The sequence below is a fragment of the Giraffa tippelskirchi genome, chromosome 4, assembly GCF_054371585.1.
Source record: "Giraffa tippelskirchi isolate mGirTip1 chromosome 4, T2T-mGirTip1v1.2.pri, whole genome shotgun sequence".
NCBI classification, from domain to species: Eukaryota; Metazoa; Chordata; class Mammalia; order Artiodactyla; family Giraffidae; genus Giraffa; species Giraffa tippelskirchi.
This window is the reverse complement of record NC_137278.1, coordinates 189,509,537-189,532,226: the sequence shown is the minus strand read 5'-3', so window position 1 is coordinate 189,532,226 and position 22,690 is coordinate 189,509,537. Positions and strand designations below refer to the sequence as shown.

Sequence of the window (22,690 nt, the reverse complement as noted above, 5' to 3'; positions counted from 1 at the left end):
CTCTACTAGGCAAGGCAGATCTTTATCCAGCATCTCCTGAAAAGTTTCTAGGTTTGGGAAACAAATACCCAGAGTTCTACCAATATTCCCTTTCCTTCTCCCAACAATACTTTGCCCCCCACCCCCCCACCCCCGGTCATTTAAGTGCTCTTTTCTTTTACCTGATGATTCCTGAACCTCTGCAGCAACTTCCGGGGACAGTTTGCATGTGAAGAGAAATAACATAAACAGGCATCTGGACGGCATGGCTTCCATTTTCCTGCTCCTGCTCCACGCCCTGGTCTTGGTGTTTGGGGCCGCTGACGCAGGGCAGCCCACTCTGCAGTTAATGGATTGTGGCGTAATTTGTGCTCTGGGAACATTGCAGCTGGCTCAGGGGCAGAGGGACCTTCAACTTTTGAGATAAGAGACAGGATTTGGTGACAGGGCTTCAGAACAAAACCAATCAGAAAACAGTCAGGCTAGTTCCTTTAAATAAAACAAAACATTCTATGCCAGGTGTTGACTTAGGCACTAAGGATATAGCAATAATGGTGATCTGATCACCTCTCCCAGCTTAGATTGTTACTATGAAAGATGCGCAATTAAGTAGATCATTTAAATGTAACATGGAAAGTGATTTAAAAATTGGGAAGCTCATAGGGTGCTAGGAAAAGATGAACTAAGGACATTTTGGACAATGATGGTGTCTGGTGAAAGCTTTCTTCCTGCAGGGGGTGCCCAAGCAGTGCATGTGTGCGTACTCAGTCATGTCTGACTCCAGGGAAGAATACTGGAATCGGCTGCCATGTCCTTCTCTTTGGATCCTCCCCACCCACGGATCGAACCTGCATCTCCTGCACTGGCAGGCAGTTTTACCACTGCACCACCTAGGAAGCATGCCTAAGCAGAGTCCTGGGTAAATAAAACTTTTCCAGGCAATGAAGGTGGAAAGGGAGTTTCATGTAAAGAGCCAAAGCACTGAGATGCAAATGTGATGTACATATTACTAATAAGAGAATTATTAGAAATTGAATATTACTAGAAAATGGAATAATAAATCTGGGCAGAAAGGCATTCTGAGGCCAGATCCCAGGGGACCTTGTATATTAAGTGTAGGAGCTTCAACTGTATTTTGCAGGTGATGGGAAGCCACTGAAGATCTTAAGCAGGAGAGAAAGAATGCCTGATGTGGTCCAGGTGCCTGTGGAAATCCAAGGGATTCTCATAGGCAGGGGATATGTAAGTCTTAAGCTTAGTAGAAACTTCTATCCATGGGTTTGCAAAGAGTTGGACACAACTGAAGTGACTTAGCATGCATGCACTATGTGATAATAAAATAAAATACAGTGAGAGACTTCCCTGGTGGTGCAGTGGATGGGAATCTGCCTGAAGATGCAGGGAACACAGATTCCATCCCTGGTCCAGAAAGATCCCACATGCCTTGGAGCAACTGAGCTCATGAGCCACAACTACTGAGTCCGTGCTCTAGACCCCAGGAGCTGCAACGACTGAGTCTGTACTTTAGAGCCTGTATGCTGAAACAAGAGAAGCAACTCCAATGCAAAGCCCGCGCACCACAATGAAGAGTAGCCCCTGTTCACCACAACTAGAGACAGCCTGTGTGCAGCAAGACCCAGGAGGGCCAAAGATAGAAAAAATTAATTAAAAAGACTCCTTGCTTCTATTTGACCCTTGTTCGATCTCTGGTCAGGGAACTAGATCCTGCATGCTGCAACTAATATCCACCAGAGCAAGTGAAAGTCATGTCCGACTCTTCCAGATCCCCTGGACTGTAGTCTGCCAGGCTCCTCTGTCCATGGAATTCTCCAGGGAAGAATACTAGAGTGGGTTGCCATTCCCTTCTCCAGGGGATCTTCCTGACCCAGGGATTGAACCCGGGTCTCCTGCATTGCAGGCAGATTCTGTAAAGATGGTAGCATCTGAGCCACCAGGGAAGCCACAGTAAAGCAAATTTTTTAAAAAAGAAAGTGAAAGTGAAGTGAAGTCGCTCAGTTGTGACCGACTCTTTCTTTGTGACCCCATGGGCTGTAGCCTATCAGGCTTCTCGGTCCATGGGATTTTCCAGGCAAGAGTACTGGAGTGGGTTGCCATTTCCTTCTCCAGGGGATCTTCCTGACCCAGGGATCGAACCTGGGTCTCCCGCATTGCAGGCAAACGTTTTTACCCTCTGAGCCACCAGGGAAGCCTTAAAAAAAAAAGAAGACCATGCTTATTAAAGAATAAATAAATAAATTGAGATTTTTCTAGCATTTGCACTGGACCAGGAGTGTGAAACTGCTCCCAATGATGTAAAACCTCCTGTACTGAGCTCTGCCCACCTCTTCTGAGGAAATGCATGAATGGGAACCATCCAGTTACCGTATTTGCTTGAAGGGAGAATGCAGAGAAAGGAGGGTCTCAATCAGCTCTTATAACTGCTTTATTCTTGTTCTCTTGTGCTGTTTACAGTATCTCCCAGAAAAGAAGAACCCCAGCTGGAAGGGAACGTGATGAGGGACCTTCACTGAACCAGTAGTAACCACAGGAGAATCCCTGGGTGGGAGGGAGAGACAGGGACCCGAGGCAGAAGGACTGTGCTAGTTTGCCCATTTTCTGGTCTCCAGTTGCTCAAATGGGAATAAAAGAGGAAATATTAAATGATCGTCTATGGGACAGAGAACTTGGGAGATCTGGCCGTGATCAGAGGGAGGGCAGGATGAAAGGCCAATTTTAAGCATCTTGTTCGGCTATCACTGGGAGATACCGTGTGGGAGAGGGTGCAGTGCTAAGAGATAGTGGAGGGTGCTGGGGGAGGGGCCCAACTGTGATCAGGGAAGGAGGGGCCGAGGGCTCTTCTGGGTGACAAAGATAGGCAGAGCGAGGGGCAGAGGCGCTCATTCTGTCCAGTCCTTCTTAATGGACAGGTTCCACTCCCAGGTGAGGTGGTCATGCTTGTCGTCGTCGGTGAAGAAAGACTTGTTGTGGTAAGTGCCTCGGGCCAGCATGCCCTTGGGGGCCTCCTCAACTGGAGTCAGAAACTCATATTCCTCCGGCCGAGGCCCGTAGCTGCCCACCATGAACGTTGCTTTATCCACTGGGAAGAGAGAAAAGTTCATTAGGGTGAGAGCCTGTTAGATGGGAACACTGTGATCAAAACCAAGAGCAATAGTTTCCAAGCCTGGTTACGTATCAGATTCACCGGGAGCAACTTTTTTTTTTCCTTAAAAAACATTTTTAAAATTGGAATCTCTTCATAGTGCAATATACTTTGATCCACTCTCAATCTATGGTTAATACTGTTGTGAGTCCCAAGAATCAGCATCTTTAAAACGCATCACAGCTGACTCTGAGATGCAGGAAAGCTGAGGAATCAGTGACCTAAATCAATGGGGATCAAGACTCTATGGAGATGTAGCAGATTATATCATTAAAAAAAAAATTCCAGGTACTCCAAAGGTACACACTTCCAGTTACAAAATAAGTAAGTCCAGGGATCTTCTCAACCCAGGAATCGAACCTGGGTGTCCTGTATTGCAGGCAGATTCTTTACCAACTGAGCCAGGGAAGCCCTAAAGTACAGTGTAGCGATCATAGTTAACAACACTACACTGTGTATTTGAAAGTTTCAGAGAGAGTTGATCTTAAAAGTTCTCTCATCTTAAAACTCTCATCTGAGTTCTGGACTCAGCTCTGCAACTATCTACCTTTAGGGGATTCTGTTTCCTTTGTATATAATACACCTTGAGGATCTTCTATCTACAAACTATCATTCTGTGGATAGTTCCAAGAGATAAGGAAACAGCTGGTGATCAGAATGAATGAAATCATGGAGGGAATAATTAGATGAAATGGGAAAACCAATAATTTGGATTAAAAAAAAAGTATCGGTGAACTGAAACAGATGGTAAAAGTAGCAAACCAGAGTTATTAAAAGGTGAGCAACTGGGATGTATATTAAGAATAATAAGGATTAGAAAGTTTAAGTAAAGGTAGGTGGGCAGGCAGGCAGGCAGGTGACGTTTAAATTGGCTGTTATTTTGGGTAAGTTTGGAGGAATAGCTGCAGACATCCTTGATGACCATTTGCCCAAGTGACACATCAGAGTCTTTACACCCAAAGGAAAATAGGAAACTGAACTATTTTTTCGTGAGACTAGGTATTGGGAGAGCAAGGACGATCTTTCAGGTTAACAGTCTTCTGTGGAATTTGAGTCATTAAGTGGTTCTTTACTTCATGCTAATTGATCATTGTCTTCCTTAGCCCTCATTGTTGGATTTGGTGGACCTGACCTATGCATTACTGCTTCACACCTCTAGGGGGCGCTGTTTCACACCATCAGGTTAACGAAACGTTAGAAGTGCTTTCATCAGCCTTCCGCCTTTCATTTTTCTTTGCTCTTTTTAACAGAACACAACTGAACATGTACCGTTTAGGTGCAGCTTGTCAAGAAAACTGTAGATTAAGTAATGTGATATTATTTGTTTCAGTTACGAAGTGAAAGTGAAGTCTCTCAGTCGTGTCCGACTCTTTGCAACCCCACGCACTGTATAGCCTACGAGGCTCCTGCCTCCATGGGATTTACCAGGCAAGAGTACTGGAGTGGGTTGCCATTTCCTTCTTCAGAGGATCTTCCCGACACAGGGATCGAACCCGGGTCTCCTGAATTGTAAGCAGACGCTTTACCGTCTGAGCTGCTTTTCTCAATTTTAGAAAGACTATTTTTTTTTTCCCTAGTCTTTGGCTAGGAAATTGAGCACCGCAGCCCACCCCTCCCCCCTGCCACCTGCCCATTACATGCTACTAGCACCTGCCATTTGGGTAGGTCTTTCCTCTCTTGGATTTCTCTGACACTCAGGTTTTTTTGCTTGTTAATGCTTTTTAAAAACATTTTCAAGAGTACATTTATGTACCTGAATTCAAACTTGGTTGTGTTCGCTTGTGTGCTATGTTGCTTCAGTCGTGTCCGACTCTTTGCGACCCTATGGACTGTAGCCCTCCAGGCTCCTCTGTCAATGGGGTTCTCCAGGTAAGAATATTGGAGTCGGTTGCCATGCCCTCCTCCGGAGGATCTTCCCAACCCAGGGATCGAATTCTTATTCTTCCCCTTTATAGGTAATAAAATCGGATTTCAAAAGCAGAAAGCTGAAAGTTGGTGCCTGACCCAGTCTTAACTAGGTTTCCGTTAACATGAAAGTATATGTGTGCCTCTCCAAGGGTGAATGTCCACAGCTGTCATCAGATTCTTAAATGAGTCTAGGACGAAACATTGCTAATAACCTGAAGTTTACATGTCCCTGAGAAGCAGAGTTTGGGACAGTGGAAAGTGTGCATACTTTACCTTTCACCCCCGTCCGATAGGTGTGTTGAACATACTTCAGTCCTGACACAATATCCCTGTTCACCTGCAGGTGGGAAGGAGCCAAGTGATTCATATTAAAGAGGGTCTTCAACTTTTCCTCATCTTTCATGTTGATCTGACCTAGCTGAGGCTTCTCTAAGGATGAAATGACTGAAGGTTTAGTTCAGAATAAGTTACTACCATCATTTAGCCTGGTGATGAGGCAGAGATTAGGAAGTCACAAGACTCAGTGTTACCGAAGCTGGTTCCAATTGTTGAATACTATGATTTCTGGTGTGGGGGAGGGGATGGTTAATTAGAACCCTGTCTCAATATTCTGCGTTACATTTCTCCTTCCTCCATGGCCCAGAGAAGGGTCTTGAGCTCCTTCTCCCTGAAGACTGGCCATAAGACCTTTCTTGTTTTTAGGTTACAAAGGCATTAATGGAAACTAATTATTATGTAAATATCTGAAAATCCTAATCTCAGAAATGATCCACTGAGCATATGAAAAACAAACAGGGAGAAAATTCGTAATGGAAAGTTGGACCTAGAAGATGATTTTGCTTGTAACGTAACTGTGATTGGAGTCTAGAGATGAGAGGAGTCACAGGAAAATAACCCCCTTGGATGAAAATAATGGGTGAAATCCATTTGCCTCTGGCATAGAGTTTGGATGGCTGTCATTCTCAGATGTTGTCTGGAATCTTGCCACTTTCCCAAGCCTTTCAGAGAAAATTTACTAAAGCAGAATGAAAATATAGACAGCTCAAGCACTTTATTTTTCCATGATTCATTCTACCTAGGGCTGAACTGGTCTGTTAATTTTATACCATGGTCATGTTTATACAAGCAAATTAAAGTGGGCATGGCACATTTAGCTGGATGGCTTGGTTAATTGTTCACCCATGTAAGAATGAAAGTGTATTGTTTCTTCTCTACAATAACCAGAGCTCCGTTTTTGTTTTGGACAGAACAATTAAAGCAATCTCTCAGTGATATATTTCGTTTTGTTGGCAATGAGGTAGTATAGCTGTGAATACTTCCTGCTTAGGTTTGGAACAGTCACTCAGCAAAACCTGTAGCATAAAGCTATCAAAAGCAGACAGAAGGAAAACAGCTTCATTGAAGAAAGTGTGATAAAATGAAACCCGAACTTTCTAATTCTTCTAACTTCTGCATGTGACTCATAGATATAGGAAATAAACCCCACATCCTTCTAGAGGCCTCTAAGCTGGTCTCCTGGGCATAGTAGAAGATGTGGTCTGGTGGGTGCTGCTGCTGCTAAGTCGCTTCAGTCGTGTCCAACTCTGTGCGACCCCATAGACGGAAGCCCACCAGGCTCCTCTGTCCCTGGGATTCTCCAGGCAAGAACACTGGAGTGGGTTGCCATTTCCTTCTCCAATGCAGGAAAATGAAAAGTGAAAGTGAAGTTGCTCAGTTGTGTCCAACTCTTACAGACCAAAAAAAGACAGAAATGGTGGTGGAGTAGTAATAAGGACTTCAAAAAAGAAAGACTCCTGTTTTTCTACTGCTCCACAAATGGTCCATTTAATATAAACATGGTTGAGATAGACAAAAGAAAAGTGTGAATATTCCTTGTTATTCCCTGCCTCTGCCTGCCCATCCTTCCTGATTGTCTTCCACCCCAAGAGGAAGAAGCTTTGGGAACTAAAACCGAGAGCCAGATTTAGGGAGAAACAGAAATTAACAAAAAGTATGCCAATGTGATAATGCAAGAAATTTGTGGTTTTTTTCTTCTTCTGATTACAGAAAGAATTTAAACTTTATACAAACATACAGGGCCAGATACTTACTTTGAAGTTAATTTTGACTCTATATTCAACACCTTCCTTTAGGACAAAGTTCTCTTTTTTAAGGGCTTCCAGATCCCCTGTAGAAGTGAATTTTAAAAGAGTTAATTCTCATTGGAAGGACTTGCACAAGGAGATGAATGAAGTTGAAGCTCCTGAGCCATTTTCTGGACTCCTCAGAGCAACACGGTCCCCATGGTCCTCAGGTCAGAGAATGTTTGAGATTAGTCGCTGCACAAACGCACATTTGGACGCCTGAAATCTTACAGCCGATGTGAAAGAAACATGATAGAGCTTTCCCTCCAAGTTTGACTGCAACCATAAGAATACGTAAGACTTTATGCTTAAAGACTCTGCCCCCAGTCCTCAAATATATAGGAGAAAAATATTATGTAAGAATGCCAGCTTTTTGTAGATTTGTTAACGTGTGTGGTGTTTTCTAAGCTTTAGAAAATGTGCTTGTTTGGTTCCTTTTTATCATTCTAAAAATGTAAATATATAAAATAAAAAAATTGAAAAAATATACTTTTGTACTTAATTTTGCTTTTGCATTTGCAATTTCATACTTTTTTTTCTTAAGGAAAAGAAAACATCACTTAAGTTCTAAAGGCTTCAGGCTCCATAAAACTGGGATCTGCCCCCTAATTCCTGTACCTTGGTTAGAGAGGTGGTCTTTGTTCCTTTCCCAAAGTGATCCTGTATGATTTCACATTTGGGGTGACTGTGTGTGTGTGTGTTGCACAGTTTTGTGCAGATGCTTCATGCATATAGCTGGCACCAACCTCCTCTGTATACGTCTAAGATTCACTTAGTAGCTTTTTTTTTGGTGACAGAAAACCAAGGTTTTCTTGTTGCTGGGAAAAAGGGACAGAGACCAAGTTTTCCCTGCAGGATCGATCATCGAGCCCTTCTGAACAAAGCAGGTTTCCTTAGCACTACTTCAGACTTTATCTTGCCAGATGACGGTTATACCTGTTAACTTTACACAATTTCTCACAGGAAGAGGCCTGAGGCCCGGTGAGAGAGAGAGAGAATTTCTTTCTGAGAGATGCTAGAACGTGGGGGTAGTTGAATGTGTGACTCTGCCCTAATGATTTCCGTTGAACAGGAAGTATGTCTTCTCAGCCTCCAATTTCCTCTCTCTGACAAAAAGCCCATATAAGGTAAAGAGTGGTTGTTTTGTGAGAGGGGAACTACCTTGCTCCTAAGCTTACTGTTCTCTTGTCATGCTGTGTTTTGTCTCATGAGTCTGTTTTATGAATCTGGTAATAATAATTATTGGTTTTTTTCACTAGAGTCCTGCCTTTATGTCCCCAACCCCTGGCTTGGTGGCCCTTTCCTTATTTCTCCCAGTGGCTGACTTTTCCCCAAATCAGCCACCTTTCCAGTCTCATCATCTCCTCCAGACCTAAATCTCAGGAAAGGACTTGACCTTGGCAGCAAAAAAGTGAAAGAAAATAACATGTTAAGTTGTACATCTTCAGTGAGGGAAGTTGCTTCTTTCAAAGAATCAGAATTTTAAGCTAAAAAAAATCCTGCATATTTAACAATGGGATTCCTAGCATTAATCAGGAGGTCTTAGATTTCTTCTTGCCTTCAGGTAAGTTCTGTAGCTGATATAAGAGCAATATTTTCTCTGATCTTTGTATTGTATGTGTGTGTGTTTGTGTGTGCGTGTGTGCACTCAGTTATGTCCGACTCTTTGTGAGTCCATGGACTGTAGCCAGCCAGGCTCCTCTGTCCATGAGCTTTCCCAGGCAAGAATACTGGAGTGGGTTGCCATTTCCTTCTCCAGGGGATCTTCCCGACCCTGAAATGGTAAGATATTACCATTTCAGAAGCCTACAACTTGCTTCTTAATATTTTCATTAGCAGTCTTTTTCCATGAATAATAATTCTCCTATGCCATGTGGAGATAAAAACCTAAAATAAATATAATACATGTAGACATATCTAGTACTTATGCTTGACCCCTTTCAATTAAATAGAAATGGAGGTTGGGCATTTCATTAAGCATGGTAAATACTGTGAAAACAATGATTTGTGAGCTGGTCCCAGCACACCTTACTAGAATTCACCTTACTGCGTGCATACACGCTCAGTTGTGTCTGACTCTTTGCGACCCCATAAACTGTAGCCCGTCAGGCTCCTCTGTCCATGGGATTTCCCAGGCAAGAATGCTGGAGTGGGTTGCTATGTCCTTCTCCAGGGGACCTTCCCAACCCAAAGATCAAACCCAAGTCTCCTGTGTCTCCTGCACTGGCAAGTGGATTCTTGACCACTGTGCCACCTGGGCAGCTGTTTACCTTACTAGGTTTTTTTTTTTTTTGGCTGGGACAAGGGACAAAAACCAGTGATGCCATGAGGCCCCACTAAACAGAAGAGCTGTGACCACTTACCAGTCAGGTCCATGGTGATTGGTCCTGGGGCACTTTCACAAACAAGGGTCAGGCGGGTGACAGTGACATTGGGGGCTGTTGGGTCTGCAGGAATTAAAAGGGCATTGTGAGCACAGAAAAGAGGTATATACATACAGTGTGTGTGTGTGTGTGTGTGTGTGTGTGTGTGTGTACATTTCAAGTAGGAAAGAGAGAAGATGAAAAAGAAAAATGGATCTCTGTCTCTAGAGGAGAAATAAAGATGGAAGTGGCAGATTCACCAGGCTTGGTTTTAGTGGCCTTGGACCTTCCTGTGATGCTATTTCTGCTTCAGGTACTTGTAGGCCCACCTTATTCATCAATAGTAAACATTTCCCGAGTGGCTAAGGGTAAGGTACTCTGTTAGTTGGGCGGGGTGCATCCATATCTTTGGGCCATGTCTGACTCTGCCATTGTGTATTGGAAATGATGGATGTTAGGTAAGGAGTGAGAAGGAGAAAGAGAAGAGAGAATGTGAGAGACCATGGGGAGAATCCAATTCTGAGTAATAGTCTGAAACTCCTTCTAAATCCTTCCTATGTGTTATTTTTGTCTATTTCAAGGCAACATATGCCTTATCTCCAAAGAAAACTTAATTATCCATCTATAACTTGGTTTGGCACATGGAGATTGCAGCTCACTCCCTTAACCTTAGAAGCACTTGGTACTCTCTCCTTTGCACCTGCTCCTGAGTAGCTCAAATGTCTGCCTTCTCTCTGCCCCTTGACCTGCCCCACTCTGTCTCCTCACACACACATACCTGCTACCACAGGACCGTCCCCCAGGAGCGTTTTCTTGTACTTAGTTAGACTTTCATCATCTTTGTCCATCTCCTGCAGCTCCTTCAGGGACTTCTGTGGGGGGGGCTTATAGTTGAGCTTGCCATCCAGCTCATCGTCATCCTCTTCGACGTGTGGTTCTGGGGCCTTTTCAGTCATTTTGATCTAGAGGGAGAGAGAAAGAGAGACAATGATGATCTCTTGGTCAAAAGTCCATGGATATGAGCTATGCTTGAGGGGCTGCTCTTAGTCTTCTTGTTATTTAGTCACTAAGTCCTGTCCAACTCTCTGCAGTCCCATGGAGTATAGCCTGCCAGGCTCCTCTGTCCCTGGGATTTCCCAGACAAGAATACTGGAGTGGGTTGCCATTTCCTTCTCCAGGGGATCTTCTTGGCCCAGGGATTGAACCCACATCTCCTGCACTGGCAGATGGATTCTTTACCACTGAATCACCATGGAAGCCCACTCTTAGTGCTATTTATGCCCTAAATAAACTTCTGTAATTGTCAGTGATTTTCCAGGAGATGTCCCTTTGATTCAGCCTCATTCTATTTCACAAAATAAGACTATAAGGCATTCTAGGCTTTCCCTTGACATGTTTGAATGTTTTCATACTGTGATGAATCCCTCCTATTCACTGAATGAAACTGACAGAAAGTAAGTAGCTCACTTGTGAATTCTATAAAACAGGTGAAGCAACATTGCACAAGCTGTCCTGAACAATGAATGAACGGCCCCAGTTCAGAGAGTTATAGAAATGATCATAGTCCTACAAATCCAGCCAGTCTTGCAGGTGTCAAAGTGCTCAGCATGTATCAATACTATCCCAGTTATAATGGTGTCAAGTACTTGGTAAAGCAAGTTAGTTTTTCCCCATTCATTGCATCTTTCCTTCAACTCCTGCAAGAACTCAAAGGCAACTCATGAGAAGTTTTAGGCCCCTGTGATACCTGCCTGAGTGTCCTCTCCGCCGCACCCCCCCCACCCCCCGCAACATTGCTAGTAATTCCTCGAGGCCAGCTAGTGGGTTTTGTTTCTCTCTCACTTTTTAAATTTATTTGGCTGCCCTGGTCTTCATTGCATCATATGGGATCTAGTTCCCCGACCAGGGATCAAACCCAGGTCCCCTGCATTGGGAGCGCAGAGTCTTAGCCACTGGACCACCAAGAAGTCTCTTGAATCTCCCGAAACACTTAAATACTTGTCATTTTATAAGTGCTCATTGATTGGCTTAATAGGTTCTATATCTAACAAGCTTCTGTTCTTTTGAAATAACACAAAATAACAAAGGACTCCAACTTCTTCTAGACAAATTGCAACCGTCTCTTTAGTACCCTTCTATCCATCTCCACTTCTCCTTTAGTACCTCCTTCCCTTCTCCAGATCTCCTGTGACCTTATGCTCTAAGACCTCACCTGGGCATACCCTGTTTTCTTCCTTCATCATCTACATTTACTTGTTTTGTGTTAAAACATCAAGGGAAGATCTAATACAATCATTTACACTTAAGTGTTAATGACTGATTATAAATTTAAAAATTATTTTTCTTAAGGCATGTATAGTCAGAGCTTTTCAGAGTTGAAATGAACCTTGGAGGTGACATAGTCCAAAAATTGCTAGTCGCTCAGTCGTGTCCAACTCTTTGTGATCCCATGGACTGTAGCCCACCAGGCTCCTCTGTCCACGGAATTCTTCAGGCCATAATACTGGAATGGGTAGCCATTCCCTTGCCCTCATTTTATCACCGAGAAACTCGAAACCCAGAGCTTAAGAGAATTGCCCAAGATCATGTATCTCAATGAGATGCCCCGTCCTAATAAAGAGGAAGGAATCTCTAGGAAGAACTTCAGGCCCGGGGTTGGAAGAAATGGACCTATTTGGGGGAAACAAGGGAGATATTTAGACAAGGAGATAATTTCCTGGTTTCCTTTCATTCTGCTCCCAGGGTAGCTCTCTTCCCTGCCTTGGGTAAAGGCTTTACTGTTCTGAAGTGGTAGAACTCTAAGACAATACCTATCACATCTCATCTTGAGTGACTCTGCCAAGCTCTATAAAGTTCCTCTGAGAGTGAAGCTATCTGTGGCCAAAATCAGTTGTGGTTTTGATTTTTAATGTTGCTATTATTGGCAATGGGAAGAAAAATAATTTGGAAGTGAAGCCAAACAAAAACAATTTTAACAGGGGGAAAAAAAGGAAAGGAAAAGAAATGATATCTCTTGGCTCATCAATCCTCTTCCAGAAAAATAACAAGCTGAACACTATGAGCCTTGATCAACTCTGCAAACAGTATTGCATTGCCTGGGTCCACTTCCTGTGCAGGAAGGAAGCTTGTAGGCCTGTTTCTATGGCAACTCTTGCTTCTGCAGAAGAACCAGCACCACTCAGAGCTGAGCCTCTAGAGAACAGCACAATAAACAGAGTGACTAATTCAAGTCCTATTCCAAACAACACTCAGGGAAAGTGAATGAACTGGCTGGAAAAACAATGAAGGATGCAGTGGGTGGAGGTTGTCGGTTGTGGGTAGTTTAAGGACAACCATTAAGCCACAGATAAAGAACAACACAGATGAGACTAATTAGATGGGACAGGTTCTCCTCTGGTGACACCCAGGAGCCTGACCAAATACCCAGGGTAGAGGTCACATAAAAAAACTGTAGACAGAGCATCAGCAAAGCTATCACCATATGAGGACATCTCAGCACTGTAGAGAGGCCTTTCTGGAATGTATTACTTGGTTCTTACAAGTCATGTGCTTGAAGTTTGACTATGAGAGGATGACATCACATCCGGCCACTAATTAGCTCAAGGTGATTTTAATAACCTGTAGGGAAATGACAACCCACTCTAGTATTCTCGCCTAGAAAAATTCCATGGACAGAGGAGCCTGGCGGGCTACAGTCAATGCGGTCATAAAGAGCTGGACATGATGGAGTGACTGAGCGCACACACAGGGAATTGTAATTCTGCACCCTCAAGTCTCAATTTTGAAAGGAGAGGGAAACAGAGACAGAGAGAGAGAAAGATCTGGTCTAGGACAGTATTTTATAACTTTTAATAGTGTCGTACTTGGCAACAGAATTTATCTGTCATCTAGATCTTGATTTTTTAATTGGTAAATCAGAGACATGTCACTTTTAAATTCCCTTAATCCACTGCAAACAGATACAATAATTGCTCTATGAAAATGAGCCACACCTTTATTTAAAGACATTGAAGAGCAGAGAATAATGTGAGATTACGATATGAAATTGTGGCAGTCAAGAGGAGGAAATTTGGGACCACATGAAAATAATTTGGTTTAATTATATAGCATAAGAAAAAGAGATATGAAGTCAGATGACTGCAAACCAGTTCACTCTGCAGAGCTGATTAGAAAAAAGAAAAAAAGATGAAAATGTCATAAAATGACAAAGAAAGGACTGGAAAGCACTTCTCAGGGAAAGTCCTTCTGAAAGCAAAATGAAGGTCACAAATATGTGATGAGCATCTAGCATTTACAAGACACTGTTCTTTAGCACATATTGACGTTTAAGTTATTCTCCAAAGTGGAAAAAGTTGGGGGATGAGCAATCTAGCCATACCAAAAAGGCCCAGCTGGTTTGATTGGTGGTTCTTAATCTTTCTGGAGATGGCAGGTTTCTTTAAAAATCTAGTAAGAGTCATTGTCTTTATAAAAGGAGAAAAGGAAGAGCCCATGAAATTCTTCAAGCAGCACAGGGATTGGTGGAGCCCTGAAGTCCTTTGTAGCCTCTACTGGAGCCCATGATTAAGAACATGACCTTGAAACTATAACTTTTGGAAACAGTGAAGCAAAGCATCGAGTGTTAAGCATGGGCTTCCGTGGTGGCTCAGATGGTAAAGCATCTGCCTACAATGTGGGAGACGCAGGTTCGATCCCTGGGATGGGAAGATCCTCTGGAGAAGGAAATGGCAACCCACTCCAGTACTCTTGCCTGGAAAATCCCATGGATGGAGGAGCGTGGTAGGCTACAGTCCATGGGGTCACAAAGAGTCGGACACGACTGGGTGACCTTCACTTTCTTTTTCACTTTTTGCTTCTCTCTGAGGCCTGGCCAGAACAACAACACAACTCAGCCTCAAGCCAAGGATCATGTCTGTGAACCTGAAACACTGGACCTGCAGAAGCAGGAGGAGATACTGGGCAACACCTGGATCTTAGGGAACATGACCATAGTCCAGCAGAAGAGCGTTGGTTTGGGAAGAGTTCTGTGTCAATCTACTTGATTTTGGATAATTATCCCCTCAATGAACTAGGCCTCAACATGCATGAGTTTTCATTCTGGCTTTGCCACTAACTAGCTGTGACCCTGTGAGCAAATGTTCCAACCACTGTGATCTTCTTTTCCTGATCTTTGGAGGTGACCATTCTCTAGGTGCTTCCTTTTCTAAGGTTGCTACCTGTAGTCAGGTGTCAGCTCAGTCATCATTCAGTTATCTTATTTACCTGTATAAAATTTCACCTGTATAAAAGGCTATCTGCCTCTGTTTTATTATTTCATATTGTTTATTTATGTGAATTCCCCAAAGAGTCTGCATTTTCAATTTTACAATTCATTTCCGGGAAATTTCAGATTCTCCCAGAGCCCCAACTGGTTAATATATCTTGACAACAGTTTCCTAAGCTAACTGTGTATATATAATGAACTACAAGTATCATTTTTCTCCTTTTAAAAATAGTTTAAAACTTTTTTTTGCTTGTGTTTTTTGTGTATGTGAGTGTTTTGCTTGTTTTTATTGTTATTTTTTTGTTTGTTTTTTGGCTGCACCATGTGCCTTGTAGGATCTTAATTTCCTGACCAGGGATTGAACCCTGGCCTCAGCAGTGAAACCACAGAGTCCTAGCCACTGGACCACTGGGGAACTCCCTCATTTTTCTCTTTTTATCCTTCCATTTTATGGGTGCTTGCTGAAGAATAGAAATTTTAGGGAAATGCCAGATTGCTTTCCAATTGCATCATCTAAAGAACAGCTTTTTTTTTTTTTTTTAACTTTTTATTTTGTGTTGGAGTATAGCCAATTAACGACGTTGTAATAGTTTCGGGTGAACAGTGAAGGGACTCAGTCATACATACACATGTATCCATTCCACCCCAAACTCCTGTCCCATCCAGGCTGCCCCATAACATTGAGTAGAGTTCCCTGTGCTGTACAGTAGATGCTGGTTGGTTATCCATTTTAAGTATAGCAGTGTGTACATGTCCATCCCAAACTCCCTAATTATTTCTCCCCCCCCAACCCCCGCAACCATAAATTCATTCTGTAAGTCTGTGAAGAACATCTGGTTTTGTTATTGATAATGATAATTCTAACAGCTATCACACATAGCTCTAAACCTTGTCCTGAGGATTATCTCACTTAGTCCTCACCACAGCCTTAAGGATGGCTGTTATCATCATTCCCTTCTACAGATTAGGGAACTAAACTTGAAGTAAATAACTTGCCCAAGAAAGCATGCTGTGTAAGTGACAGCATGAATATGAGCCCGGGGGGCGGTTTCTGACAGGCAGCTCTAAGCTCTGTCACTCCAGCTATTTTTATTAAGATGCAATAATGAAATTAGAGAGCTCATTGGTTATCTTGAGAATCTCCAAGGGGTTGCTGCACAGGCAGTGGTAAGTGCTGCTTTGCAAAACTCTGCAGGACGGCTTTAGCAAGTCAGGGAAGTGTCATCTAAAGAGAATTTCAGTGCAACTCTACCCCATGTCCCCTTGCGCAAGTCGCTGAACCTCTGCTCCAGTTTTGGCTTCTGCAAAGTGAAACGGTTGCATTGAAAGATCTCTGAGGCTCCTCCATAATTCAATAACTCTAATGTTCTCCTTAATTTAAACAAGGCTGTAAACCAAGAAAGGGAAAGAGGAAGTGGATGTGAGGTTGGGGAGAACCCAGATCATCAGCATAGAACATTCTAGATTGGGCTGTGCTCACCTCCCTCTGGGGCTTGCACCCTGTTCGACAAAGATCAGGGCTGTGTTGCTTGTTTTCCTGCTGTGTTTGACTACAGTTTTTTACACAGTAAAAGTGAAATGGGGAATTATCAATTATATATTTAATAAGGCCCCAAAGCACATAGGCTTTTCTTTTTTGTTTTCATATGCTCACCTCTCTAGTTATCTTTGTTTCCTGCTTCACAGATGCCTATACAGGTGAATTTTCACAGCGAACCCTTACACACCCATGTTTACTGCTCAGTGAAACAGGGTCAAGCATTAGATGGGCTGAGGCAGGAACTTAATCCTCTCAGGCTCAATTAAAATGCCAAATTAAATTAGGGTGGGTATTCATGCCTGGGTATAACACCACAAATCAGTGTTTTTGCTTAAAAATTCAGTGAAATTTCCAAGACACTGGAAGTGTCACCTAAGAATTCACCAGTCTCAGGATGGAGTTCATAATGCAGTTCCAAATAAGTGGAAGGCAATGAAAAGGTAAAACTCTTGAATTTAGATGAAACAAACCATCTGGTTAATTTATAAAACAATGACCCTTTGTTGTGTCTCTTGGGACTTGAGCACTGAGTCAGATAGACTAGAGATTCAAAATGTGTATGCACGATTGACGTTCCAGAATGTAAGGGTGTTATTAGCCTCACTGAGCCTGAGTTTTTCTACCAGTAAAGCGGGAATCATAATCTTTTCTGATGGGGTTGAAGAGTTGGAGAAGACGTGAAAAGTTCTAGGACTATTCTGGCCAACAGTAGATGTTCAATGACCCTTTGTTCCCTTCTTCTCCTCCCTTCTCTATGATACTCCTTGTTTGCTAGTTTCCGCTTCAGCAAGGTACCTGACTGCCAGGCACCAAGGCTTCCTTTGGGTTCTGCCATGTTGACAAAGTCCTCTCCTTCCTTCTTAAAAATAGATTTGGTTTCTTTGAGGAGCATGGAAGAGACAAGAGGTTCTGGGAACTGCCAGGATTGTTTAGGAACTGAATCAGCCTGTAAAATGCAATCGTCGTGATTCTGGTTCTTTAAAGAGCAATTTAATTTTAGATTCTGTTTATTGCTCCCTTTCCTAAGTGAAGCCAGAGGTCATTCTGGGACTGATGGGAAATGATAGGAGACACAGGCACAGCGAATAGAGAGATTTTCCTTTGGCTCTGGAGGAAAGTACAGTGGAGACTTGACTCAAGCCCGAAGTTGCCTGATCACACAACCTGATGCACTGGCCGGGAGGATTAGACGGAAGAGGTAGAGTTGAGGGAGGGATAGAAAGAAATGGGGAAGTGGCAGGAGTAGGGGGTTTCCAGCAGAAACCTATGTGAGCATCAGCATTCTATGTCACCCCATCATCTTCACTTCCTGATGTCTAGGATATGCCCACTTTCCCCAAACTGGAGGTCGTTGGTCTACAGCAGGTCATGGTGAGCTGGACCATCTCTGAAGGGCCACAGACATTTCGGAGCCAGTTGAGGAGGATTTGGGTCTGCTCTGCTGCCTGGTGATTTGGCTTCATTGGGGAATCTAAGTTTATCCCTCGGGACAAGGCACGCTGTCTCGGTTCTAAATTCTTTTCTGGTGTGTCACTATTTCCTAGTGACCCAGAGGAATTGATGCTTCAATTAGGAGCTGCTGTCTACTACCTCCATCCCACCAAGAGCTTGAGAGCTCTGAAACTGCAGAGCTGGAAGACAGCAACCAATCCAGTGCCTGAGAGGACAATGTCCCCTTACATGCACTAAACATTAAGATCAAGCCAGAGAAGGGGTACAGATTCTTAGAAGCAGAATTCTTTAGTGTTTCCCTTGAAGTAATTATTTCCCAAGATATAATACATTGTTCCTCCCTGGGCATTCATAGTAAGGTTGGTCCTCTTGATACCAAGAGCACGGGACTTGCAGCATCCATGGATTTTGGTATCAAGGAGGATGGGGGTGGTCCTAGAACCAATGCCCCATGGACACTCAGGTTCATATGCAAAAGGAGAGAGAACTCAGTGGATGCATTCAGCTTTTCTGAGTGTCTACTATGTAAAGTCATGGTGCTAGGTGCTTTCATGAATACTCATTTTAAATAATCTGCAAAGAAAATTGCATAAAGGCAACCATTATTGGGCAAAAGACTACACTGCAATTACCAATTACTCAGTCCACTCACAGAGGTTTTAAATTAAACATGAAAAATTATGGCTCAGATGGTAAAGAATCCACCTGCAATACAGGAGACCAGGATTCCATCCCTGGGTTAGGAAGATCCCCTGGAGAAGGTAAGGGCAACCCACTCTAGTATTCTTGCCTGGAGAATCCCACGGACAGAGGAGCCTGGCAGGCTACAGTCCATGGGGTCACAAGGAGTCAGACACAACAGCAACTGACACTTTCCCAAAGACAATTTTTATAAGCACAAATGGTGCATATTAGCTCCTCTAAGAAAACGCAAGTGAATTTTTGCCAGATCTGGTTGTGGGGACCAGAGTGTGCGGAAACCAGTAGGGAAGGGACTCAGTAATTCTTTATTGAGTAGATAAATATTGAAGTTTCAAAAACAACATGAGACCCATCTGTGAGGGGTGCCAGTATGGACTCTAACACAAGATTTGGGGTGACAATAATACTGACCCAGAACAAGGATGCTCAGAATGGGGGCTTGAAGGACATTTCTGCCACGGGGCTTCTCCTAAAATGTCCTTCTGAGGCAGCATAGTTACTGATTGTTTTTTGCATCAGTGTGTGACTTTAGTCAAGTCATTGCATACTTCTGAGCATTCTTGTCCTCTCAGTGTCCTCACGGGATTCAGTTTTATATGTTTCTCACACCAGATCTGACTCATAGAAGGCCCTCCACATAAGCTGGTTTTCTTTATCTTCTTAATTTTTACCGCCCCCACCCCCACGCCTCAGGGTGTCTCTCTGTCTGCCTGCTGAAGTTGGAATCTATTGTGCTCCCATGAATTGGCCAAGGCCCTCATCTCCCATCAGACTGACTTAGCTATTCTGAGCTTCCACTGAAAACAGAACCCCCTCATTGCTCAGAACATTCTGCCTGAGGGACAAGCTCATGCTCTTCCAAATAAGGAAGGACCATAGTCCAGTGCCTGGAGGTTGTCAGCCTTTGTTCAGCTATAACCTGGTTGTTCTTCATGGGCTGTATCTATGTAGTATGGGTGGTGAATGAACTTTTCTTTCAGAATTGCACACATCTCAGGAAAGAATAAAATGATCTTACTGTGCTTGTGTCATATCCAGATCTGTGAGGGGCCTTTTCTTATAAATGTAATGAAATCAAGCAATGGCAAAGATAAATGGCGAATGCCTATGACTGAACTTCCTGGGTGCCAGCACAGACCTCTTGACTTCCCTTGCTTGATCATTCCTGCCCTGAGCATCCAATATGTGAACTCTGAATCCAGTGTTTCTTGGTCTTGCATGAAAGTACAACCATGGGACCTCCAAGTAAGGGCATCTGCCTTCCCCTACCTTGAACAGAACAGCTCAGAGTTTATCAGACTTATACCACAAATTACCCTAGGTCCAGAGTTTAACCCACTCCACTATGCTTGCCTGAGAAATGCCAGGGACAGAAGAGCCCAGTGTGCCCTGGGGTCACAAAAAGAGCCCGACATGACTTAGCGACTAAACAAAAAACCAGAGTTGAATTTCAGACCATGTTTGTAACATGTGCTGTCTGGAACATCCTCTAAAAGACAAGAAAGTATTTCAGGTCACATCTAAAGCACTTCTCATGACTGCCAAAACCAGACTCCAACATGTGGAAGGCCCACTGACTGGGTGTCCTAGCTGAGCCTACTTGGATTTTTCTAGAATGCATCTTTTAATAAGGGGCTTCTCTGATGGCTCAGCAGGTAAAGAATCCACATGCAATGAAGGAGACAGGAGACGCAGGGTTCAATCTGGGTTGGGAAGATCCCCTGGAGGAAGAAATGGCAACCCATTCCAGTATTCTTGCCCCATGGACAGAGGAGCCTGTCAGGCTACAGTCCACGGGATCCTAAAGAGTCAGATACGATTGAGCAACCAAGCATGCATCTCTCAATAAATTGTTGGGTGTCTTCTGGGTTTCCTTTTAGCTCTCTCAGATGTAAAGAGTTGGTCTTTGCAACAGCAGCAGTTATCTTTCTGCCCACCTCACTAGTTTTTGCTAGTGGTAGAAATGCCATCTCAGTAGACTGATGAATCAATCATAGCCATGCATTCTGCTATGCTCCCCCATGAATTGTTAAATCTCATTGGACCCCAGGGGAGGCTTTCATTATATGATTCCTTTATGTGCCCAGAAAATTCTTCCCGTGGAGAACAGTTTCATGTTTGACAATTTCAAATCAATTTTTTTTTTTCTTTTCAACCCATCTCTTTAAGTCTGCTTAAAAACAGGAAACCACACATCTCCACCCCAGCACCAACCAACTCACCATGCACCAGCTTGGTTCTACAGTCTTTTTGCTTCTGAGCTTGGCCAGATGCCGGCTTTGACCTTGTAGGAAACCGGCCAGGCACTGCCGGCGGGTGCCCCCGGAATCCTTCTCCAGGACATGAGGGATACAGGTCTCCCAGGCGGGCGTGCACGCCCTCCCTCATAGACCAGCCTCCCCTTAGTCACTGTTGCCATTCCCTGCCCGGACTTCCCCTTCTCTGCAGCCTCCTTAATAACTTTCTTATCATGGTTTCTTTTAAAGAGGAACAACCCCTCTTAAATAAACTGTACTGGGCGGTAGCCAGGTTTAGAAATTTCTTGCATTTGTCTATGCTAACCTGCAGCCTTCCCCACCCCGAAGGGATCTCAACTTACAGTCAGTGGTCCACGTCTCAGTCCTGGGTGCCTCTGCCTCTCAAGCCTGACTTCTGAGCACTGGCAGTTAGAACAGGAAGGAAGTTGTGAGGAAAAAAAAAAATGTTTTAAACCTACCCAAAGAGGAAACCCTGGGCTGTCTCAAATCCTGTTCTTCTGCGCTGTGTATCTCTTGATCAGCCAACTCTGAGCAGCACTCTTGACAATTCATGGTGCATGCTAGAGCATGACCGACCCGGTGAACACGCAGCTGCCTGAGTGTTCAGACAAGGGTCTGCAGCCTATCACTGTGAGTGCTGTGAATAATTGTGTGTCTAAAAATCAAGCCATTTCGGTGCATACACTTCTGAGGCAAGTTGTCTAAAACCAGTAGCAGAAAATTCACATAGGCCTTACTTTATATGACTAACTTCTGTTCCTTTGGGGTCTCTGCCAGCTCCCTTATCAGCCAGATATGTTGAAAGTTTGCTGGCAGTGAATACTGCTAAGGGGTGCTAAGAAATTATGAATTTTAACTACATATATTTAGCCCTAAATCTTAACATTGGTCCTCAAACTGATTTTTAGAGTTTTGTTGGTCAGAATTTCAAGATGTAGCTTGTATGCCAGCACAAATCATCACATGTTATGTATTGTAGTTTTCACTAATTTTTCTTTTAAATGAAAAAAGTCAAAGCCCTGTTTTGATTAAACCTAAGGATTGCAGATAGCAAAATAAAACTTCATTAATTCATAGTCTTCTAAGTCAGAACTTGTTATAATTTAACAAGTGCTAAAACTGACTTTATACCTTATTTGAGGAAATGGCTTGTGAAGAAATTTGAATGGGAACAAGTTACAGAGGCCATATTTAAATCAATTGAGGGAACAGTTTTTAAAGCACCCAAACCACATTTTCATTAGACATCTCCACAACTGCTGCCAATAATAAAGGCTTATTACTAATTTTAAATATTCAGTATTTCGGGGCTTCCCTGGTGGTGCTAGTGGTAAAGAACCCACCTACCAATACAGGAGATGTAAGAGATGTAGATTCGATCCCTGGGTGGGGAAGATCCCCTGGGGGAGGGCATGGCAGCCCACTTCAGTATACATGCCTGGAGAATCCCTTGGATAGAGGAGTCTGATGGATTATGGTCCATAAAATCACAAAGAATCAGACATGAGTGAAGTGACTTAGCACACATGCATTCAGTATTTACATTGTTCCAATTAGTTTAGAGCTGATTAATTATGCAAATATATTTGAAGAAACTGACATTTATTTTGTTGTCATTGAAATGTAATGCATTTTGTTTACTTGATTTTGTATATTGATGCCACCAGCTAAATCTTATCTTTAGTCAATGGAACTGAAGTAATCAAGGAAGTGGTGATCATTTGATGGGAGAAAAGAGATTAATCTAGAAAAATATGAAAGGAAAAACAGTAAAAGTGCTGAAAACCAAAAACAGATTTAGTCTATAAATTTCAGGATGATGTAGATACAAAAGAGCTGTTGAAACAAAGAGGCTGAGCATATTATAAATAGAAGCAAATACTAATTTACTCAGTTGACAGTAAATTTTGCAGCACAGAACTCTCAAGAGAGGACATATTTC

The 22,690-nt window shown here is 43.1% G+C and overlaps 3 protein-coding genes across 8 annotated transcripts in view; 1 reads left to right on the top strand and 2 right to left on the bottom strand.

Moving 5' to 3' along the window:
* The window catches only part of ERP27 (endoplasmic reticulum protein 27), a 37,866-nt gene extending 35,761 nt beyond the window's left edge, over positions 1–2,105 (bottom strand). For all 5 annotated transcript variants that reach the window (XM_081589170.1, XM_081589167.1, XM_081589171.1 and 2 more), the window contains exon 1: positions 162–2,105. In XM_081589170.1, coding sequence (XP_081445296.1) covers positions 162–255 — 94 coding nt within the window. In that variant the 5' untranslated portion in view covers positions 256–2,105. The remainder of the gene's footprint in view (positions 1–161) is intronic.
* PDE6H (phosphodiesterase 6H) overlaps positions 1–22,690 on the top strand; it is a 134,823-nt gene that overhangs the window by 92,030 nt on the left and 20,103 nt on the right. The gene's annotated exons all lie outside the window — the stretch shown is intronic.
* ARHGDIB (Rho GDP dissociation inhibitor beta) lies at positions 2,405–21,151 on the bottom strand. Of its 2 annotated transcripts, none has more exons than XM_081589176.1 (6): positions 20,713–21,151; positions 10,312–10,495; positions 9,534–9,617; positions 7,138–7,214; positions 5,321–5,384; positions 2,405–3,076 (listed from the first exon to the last, which is right to left on the bottom strand). In XM_081589176.1, the coding sequence occupies exons 1-6, from the start codon at positions 20,713–20,715 to the stop codon at positions 2,877–2,879; spliced, it is 612 nt and encodes a 203-aa protein (XP_081445302.1). In that variant the 5' UTR covers positions 20,716–21,151; the 3' UTR covers positions 2,405–2,876. The 2 variants fall into 2 exon arrangements, with proteins under 2 accessions (XP_081445302.1, XP_081445303.1); XM_081589177.1 differs by having other exon boundaries at positions 21,090–21,151.